This window comes from Montipora foliosa, chromosome 6 (assembly GCF_036669935.1).
Source record: "Montipora foliosa isolate CH-2021 chromosome 6, ASM3666993v2, whole genome shotgun sequence".
Lineage (NCBI taxonomy): Eukaryota > Metazoa > Cnidaria > Anthozoa > Scleractinia > Acroporidae > Montipora > Montipora foliosa.
Window position 1 is genome coordinate 23,753,158 of NC_090874.1, and position 7,236 is coordinate 23,760,393.

The window sequence follows — 7,236 nt, forward strand, 5'->3', positions numbered from 1 at the left end:
CTGCGAAGTTAATTTACGAGCAATCCTGATGCTGGAATAATCCCTCAGCTGGCTCAAAACGCCAAATAGCAGTTGGCAGTCTGTTGGCAATCATCATCATCATCATTTTTGCAAAGAGTAGAGGAGTTGAATTCGGAAATTATATGCAGTTTCTCCTCAAATAAGTTTCTTAGATTGTGAGACAAACAAAAGGGTCAGTTTCAGTTAGAACAAACCTGTGTTTCATCAAATGTTAGGGCGTTTTAATAATCGATCAAAATTTGTCATGGAAAAACCTTGTTAATTCTGTTAGTCATAAAAATAAGTAAAACAATAGGGATGATTGCAAAGCTGAGGTACGTCGTTCCCTCTACTGTCCTTATAAATATTTACAATTCTTTAATTTTATAACTTAAGGACTCATTTTATGGAGCAATGCGTCCAATGCTTATTTAAACAAAATCTTGGTTCTTCAATTTAAGCGAGTTCTGCGCCATATCTATTATACCGATCGAAGAGAACGTGCCATCCTTTTATTTTTCAAAGCAAAAATTCTGCCTGTTACGTTAACTTCCTAAAGCAAATTAACGTTTGACGCGCACAATCAGAGTGCCTCAATCAACATTGTGAAACTATTTACAAAAACAGCACACATTCACTGCAATACTCGATCATCCAAGTCGTCCAAGGCTTTTTCGCCTTTTGGTGTCAAAATTTGGAATAAAATACAGAGTGAATTTAAAACATCAAAAAATTCCTTTAAAAAACAAATGAAAAAGTCTTTATTTCAGATCCTGGGTAAGTTGGATTCTTATCTTGATGTCAAATATAATACCTCCAAAGCATTGTTTTGATTTTCTCTTGGGACTTACAATGGTCCCAAAAGAAACTGGAAACAATGCTGTTATGCAAAATTTTGGAGGGACAAACAAAGAGTATTATGGTACTTTTGATACTGGCTAATACAGGCAAAGGTATGCAAACTGACCAATTGTATGACTTGTGAACTACTGATGCTATTTCTTCAAAAAATGTTTTCATTCAAGAACTGCCAGTGTAGGCGTTTGCCAGTTTCACTTGATAATAGTAGCCTGTCGTTTTTCGCTGCAAGAAAGTGGACCTGAAATGGACTGCCTTGTCGCGGACTTAAATCCAATCTGAATTTCTACTGAAAACTAATTGTTTTCTGAAAACGAAAACGAACGTCGCGTATTGTTGGGCAAAAATCTTTTTCTATCGTGGAATGTTGCTCATTTTGGGTCACCTCATTTTACGAAAGGTCAAAAAGTCCCCATTAAGATAATCTCTCGCCAACTCTAGACGTGATGAATGGACATGTATTAATCGGCATTAATGTATAAGGACTTAAGAGATTATTGTTTGCTTATTACACGTTAGACGTCACATGTACCCTGTAAAGACTTGAAGAATTTTCTTACATTTGATTTATTAAGTCACCAAATGCCACTCAACTTTTGCAATTATAATGTAAACAACAAAAATATTGTGCAATTCAACGTGTCACTCCTCACTAATAATTCTATCAAACGAACTTTACATTTTTTCCACACGTGCAGAGTTGCAGCCCTTAACTCAGCGTTTGCTTCCTGTTTGGCCTCTTAGCCATTTGTTCACTGAACGTGACGCTTTCTTTCACAAGAAAAGAGCTCTTGACGTGATCCAAACACTCAAAGTGTTGTACTGTCACGTGTACCTCTTACCAAACCTTCCATCACTTGTTTTTGGTTACTATATTAAGTGATATGTAAACAGTATCAAATTTAACCCGGCATCGCTACATAAAGGTGTGTTCTGCAAATATAAACTTACTTATACCAGACAGGATTCAAATCAGCTGATATTGCCGCAAGGCCTGTGCTTTAAGCATATAATTAGCCTATTCCATTTGACAGTTCATCTAAACACTAGTAATGATATTCATTCAGTGAACTGCAACTAAGTTGCTACGTTTTTAAACGACCAAATTGATTTCATTCGGTCGCAAAAGAATAACGGATACCCTACTGGGATAAAACATTACGCGATTTTGTACCGAGGGCTTCTTGTGAAGCACGTGGCATTTGGAAACTCTAAGCTTTCCTCTTCAAGATGAAGACCAAAATCAAAGGCCCACTACCAGCATTAGCGATTGTGTTTATTCAGTTTCTGGGTTTAATACAAGGTAAGGTTTTCTTGCGGTAACTTATCATTATGCAGCCTTTGCTTTGACACAATCACGGCATTGTACAAACCATATGTTCAAGCCAAAAAAATTGATGAGCTTCTTTCTCCATCGTTTACGCAATTTAGCTGGACGAGTGACGGATATAACGCCAACTTCTGGAAGCTTGTTAGGGGCAACAAGATTGACTATTCGAGGATATGGTAAATTGATATATTTCTTCTTTCCAGTTGTCCCGTTAATTCGCATTTCATTATCTTTATCGCAGAAGACGGAAAAACCTTTTTCTCCTTGCGCAATTTTGTAATTTGCACAGAAGACCTTAATATTAAGGGCGTAAGATTTTTTATAGTCCTCTAACAGCAAGGTCCTGTACACTGAGTGACCACAAGACAATGGCACTTGAGGATGGACTACATGGGATATTTTATTTCAATGTCAGCTTTCTTTATATTCTTATCTTCTTGATTGGATCAGTACATGTGTCGTTTTAGCTAACAGGCTATTGCCAATTTACTTAAAACTGTTTTAGATCTTAGCCGGGAGACCTGATCTACTTGGGTTTGGGAATTTCGAAACCAAGGGATTATAACTCAAATGATCATCAAAGAAATTTGCAAATTGAGCCCTTAAAGGGGCTCAATTGCAAGGTTCCCGAATTAAAGCAGCTTTCAAAGTTTCTTATGTGCTCCTTAACGCCCGACTTTTGTATTAACTGAAATGGTCGTCTATATTTTACCAGTCAACGGCAGGTGTTTTACACTGTTTTCGTTTTGGTTAATATCGGTGTTGACTGATGAAGAACTCGAGAACTGCTGATGGAAAAGTTTTAGATTGAATATGTAGCTGCGCCTAACATTAAACAATGATGGTATACTGCTTAATGTTCATTTCATTGTAGCTATTTATCCCGCGAACGTTTTGCTTTGAGAAAACCAGCATTCATAAAGTCTATTTTAGGTAATTTGAAACGAACGGCATGATAAGGCACTTCTCAGTAAGGTAAACTTTGCGCTCTCAATGCCAAAAGAATTTAATGCCAATATTTTAAATGGTACTTATTGCTCTCTAAAATCCGGCATTTAATATGCTTTCTCTTATGCTCATGCTTATGCTCTTATGCTTATCTTGACTGTAAGCTCCGAATACTGTATTAAATCAAATTTTAACAAAAAGATAGTGTTTAATATATATGGTAAATTTTGCGCCTTCATTTTTTCTTTTCGTAAATTACCAAAACTTGTCCCGGAATGAGCTTTGCACGTCTCGTTTAATGATTTACGTTTCCACCGCGATTTAGTAAAATTCGGTCCTTGAACCGCGGTCTCGCATAGATGGTCGTGGCTTGCATTGAAACCAAATTATCCACGCGGAAGGTTCGCCTGCGTGCCGTATCGCACACTGAAAAGACCACCGTCTAAACTCCTCAGTGATGAGAGATTTCCTGTACGTTAGTTCTGAGTTGCCTCCACTAGATCTTATTGCGAAACTCTCATCATAAGCTGACAAGAGCTTTTTCATGTGGCTGTAACATGGAATATCTGCATTAGTCTTAGACAGGAATGAGAAAACGTAAATGAAACCTTTATTTTAGCTGATATCTAGCCTGTTGGTTACACTGATCTGCCATGCCATTTTTTAAGAGACGAATAAGTTAGAATAAGAGAGGCAGCTGATGGCAGAAGCCGAGTAGCTGTTCCCCACAAAGGCGAATCTAAATCCCTTTATGATCAGTGTTCAGTGACTCATGAACTGAAAGAAACCCGGCAGGATTTTGGTAGGTTTACTATATATTTTTGAACGAATATAAACTAAAGTTCTGTTACCATACTCGGTAGAATTTACTTCCAGCTCTTACTCAGTATTCATAGTCACTTTGTATTCTGTACTATGATTTAACTCAGTTTTATCTAAGTCACAATATGCGAAACGACGGTCTTTCTCCCTGCGGCAGTTCATTTTTAAAACTCCAGTTGCATAATTTCTGTGTTATTCTCTCCCGGAACTTGGTTTATATTTTGAGTTATCCTCTGACTTGTTTTATTCATGGGATTTTTCAGGTTTTGCACAGGACCAGTTTAATCAGTTTCAAAATGAATTGGGCAACAACGTCTCACTTGTATCATTTTCGCGAGCCCATGTTGTGCCATGTGATGTCATTCCTTATTATACAACGCCGTCTCAAATAGTTTGTACAACGAGGTGCGTATATAGTCTCATATCTTTGCTTTTATAACACCTTCTCAAAGAACCATTGAAAAAGTTTGTGAAAAGAAAATTGTAGGATACTTTCGCTAATTCATCGATTTTCAAGCAGTTGGTTTTCTTGTCAAATATTCAAAGCTCACAATGTTTCCCCGCCGTAACTCCAAAATAAACTCTCACAGCCTTTTCAGCCATTTTGTATTTTTTACTCCGTCTTAGCTTAGTATTAACGAGTACTTTTAAATGTGTGAACGAAAATGGCCCGATTCAATCATCTAGTCTATTGAGCTTGTAACACTATTGATAAAACCAAACCCGTATGATCACTTGTGAAATGATATCTTTCGAATGCCTACAATGTTCCCTTGATCAGCCCAATCATGCAAGAGAAGTATGTAAGAAATCGGCATTTTTGGGCGTGGGAAATAAAACTTATATGCGGACACTGAGAGAAAAGGGAACTTCATGTGCTGGCCCCTGTGTTTTGTTGAGGTGCTTTTCATCAACTACATTCCGACGGATACGACTGGCTGTGCTTCCTGTGTTGACGGCAAATGAATTCGTAAGTTGAGCCCATATGTGGTTAATCTTTGGCCAGCTGAGGCGAATAAACAGTAAAGCGTTCAGAGACTTGATTCTATTACCATCAAATTTTAGCCAACGGAGAAATTTCTCTTCAAACTAATGCAAGTGAGACCGATTTGTTTTTGGCTTTTGTATTGAAGGCCTTCTCCCACTGGTGAAGACATTTACAACATTAGAGTTGCTGTGGATGGAAAATGGCTGCACAGCTCTGATCGAGGCGCATATTGTGGACGTGAATGTGTTTACAAGGTAGTGTGGTCTTGAAGAATTAGCTCATAATTTGAATAATTTACAATAATTGTCACTCGAACCTGGAGCCTTCTACAAATTAGTCCTTATGCGTGATGACGTCTGACTAGCTAATTTCACCATCAAGCCTCGAACTCGAAAATCAAAATTGTGAGTGAATTTTAGCATGAGCTAAATCCTAAATCTCAAAGGGCCAAATTTGTAAAGAAAACCCTCATGCAAATAGTATTGCAGGTCTAAATGATAGTATTGCAGATCCTACTTCAAGGCTTACCGGATTCGCCTGGAAAATGACAAAGACAACAATGAAATGGAAGGGAAACCGGGCAGTGTGAAAATTCTATGCAGCTGTATGCTATGAGTCAAGAAATTCCATAACATACTGAAGTTGAATGGCCTAATGCTCGCCGCTGACCGTATCCCATTTGGTGGAGGAAAACGCCACTTCTTCCTCCGTAAAGGTCGACGTCCTTCAAAGGGCAGTGTGAAAATTCTATACAGCTGTATGCTATGAGTCAAGGAATTCCGTGACATGCTGATGTTGAATGGTCTAATGCTCGCTGACCTTTTCCCATTTCGTGGAGGAATACGTAACTTCTAACTCCTTTAAGGTCCTTCGAAGGGCCTTTGACAACGTTTGAACCTCGGTCACACAAAACGCAAATTCTAAAGGCCCGGTCAATATTGTCTCTGCCTTCTCTTCAAAGCGAATCTTCAAAGCGAATGCGAAGTATTTGTGATGGTAATTAGTTCTACTTTATACACATATGAATGAAAACTAATTTTCATGCAAAAACTTCGTACTTAGACTCGCTTTGAAGAGGAGGCAGACATGAACTCGGAAATGACCTATTGAGAAAAAATATGGAAAACGTTCGTTTTAAGCGTCATCTGTAAATATCTCTGTTATTCTTGTTTTAGTTTACGAAAGCAATGACTCCCACGATCACTTCAATAACACCAAGATACGGATTGCCTGGTAAGTCAAATGGCTTAAATACTTGTTTAGCCGTTCGGCATTCCGAGGTCAATAGAACTGGGCGGTTTCTTATTTCGCACAACTATAGCTATGGCCAAAGACCTCAAATTTCTGCTCTGGGAGAGAATTAAACGCGGCATCTTGCCATTAAATGCTTATTCGAAGGATTATTTGCATGTTTGAGAGATTTTACAGTTTGCAACAGACGTAGATAAATGTTGTATTCAGTTTGCACGCCTGGAGCTCATCTGATCTCGTGCAAGCATGTCTGTGAGGGTAAAGTTCTGAGCGCTGTGAACTGAATAATTTATTAGTGCCGGAGTAACTTGGGATAAAAATATAGAAACTAAACAGCTCAATTTGTATTCATGAGCGTGATATCTTGGATGAAAGAAAATCGAACAAGCCGTTTGTCACATGCGTTTTTTCCCAAACATCTGACCCTGTCCTCTCATTGTTAAGGGATCTTAGGGCGCTTTCCATTTGACAGAACTGACCGGCGAGACAGGGCATTTGGCAGGACTAACTCTACAACGCCTTCAAGTTAACAAGTTTCGATGGTGATATACGCTCCTCCGGAAGAATACGAGAGACTATCATGCAAGTTTTCCTTCCAATTGTTGCGTTTTCTTTGCAAACTGACGGGTCTGGTCGGCCAGTTCTGATAAAAGGAAAGCGCCCTTAGTTTATTCTTCCGGTAGAGTAGTGGAAAGACACTTTTCAACAGCCAGTTTTTAACGTTAGGAAATCAACGCTCTTTCTGGCTGGCTTCCATGCGCCCCACGCTAACATACGCACTTCACTTAGAGGATTTTGGTTCAGTTTCGGCACGTTTCCTTAGATCTCGTTTGAGGATTAGCTCTTTAGCATGACACTATCTTAACCCTGTCAAAGTCCTCTTTCATGCCCTCAATATCCTTAGTGAATAGGTTGGAGTGCCTCCTTTAGTTAAGCTGTGACAATAGACCAATTTTGTTATATTAAAATTCAGTCCTAAGCAATAGGCATCATCTCGATGCTCTGGGGAATAAATATAAAGATTTTATTCCCCAGAAAC

General features: G+C 38.6%; 1 protein-coding gene across 2 annotated transcripts in view; it reads left to right on the plus strand.

Moving 5' to 3' along the window:
- Nucleotides 1-1,832: 1,832 nt before the first annotated feature.
- LOC138007013 (fibrocystin-L-like) overlaps nucleotides 1,833-7,236 on the plus strand; it is an 86,202-nt gene continuing 80,798 nt past the window's right edge. Inside the window, exons 1-5 of one of the 2 annotated variants that reach the window (XM_068853679.1) lie at nucleotides 1,833-2,161; nucleotides 2,290-2,364; nucleotides 4,222-4,363; nucleotides 5,092-5,200; nucleotides 6,122-6,179. In XM_068853679.1, coding sequence (XP_068709780.1) covers nucleotides 2,089-2,161; nucleotides 2,290-2,364; nucleotides 4,222-4,363; nucleotides 5,092-5,200; nucleotides 6,122-6,179 — 457 coding nt within the window. In that variant the 5' untranslated portion in view covers nucleotides 1,833-2,088. Of the gene's footprint in view, nucleotides 2,162-2,289; nucleotides 2,365-3,816; nucleotides 3,939-4,221; nucleotides 4,364-5,091; nucleotides 5,201-6,121; nucleotides 6,180-7,236 lie in introns of those variants that run through there. The other variant, XM_068853680.1, reaches the window with a different exon arrangement.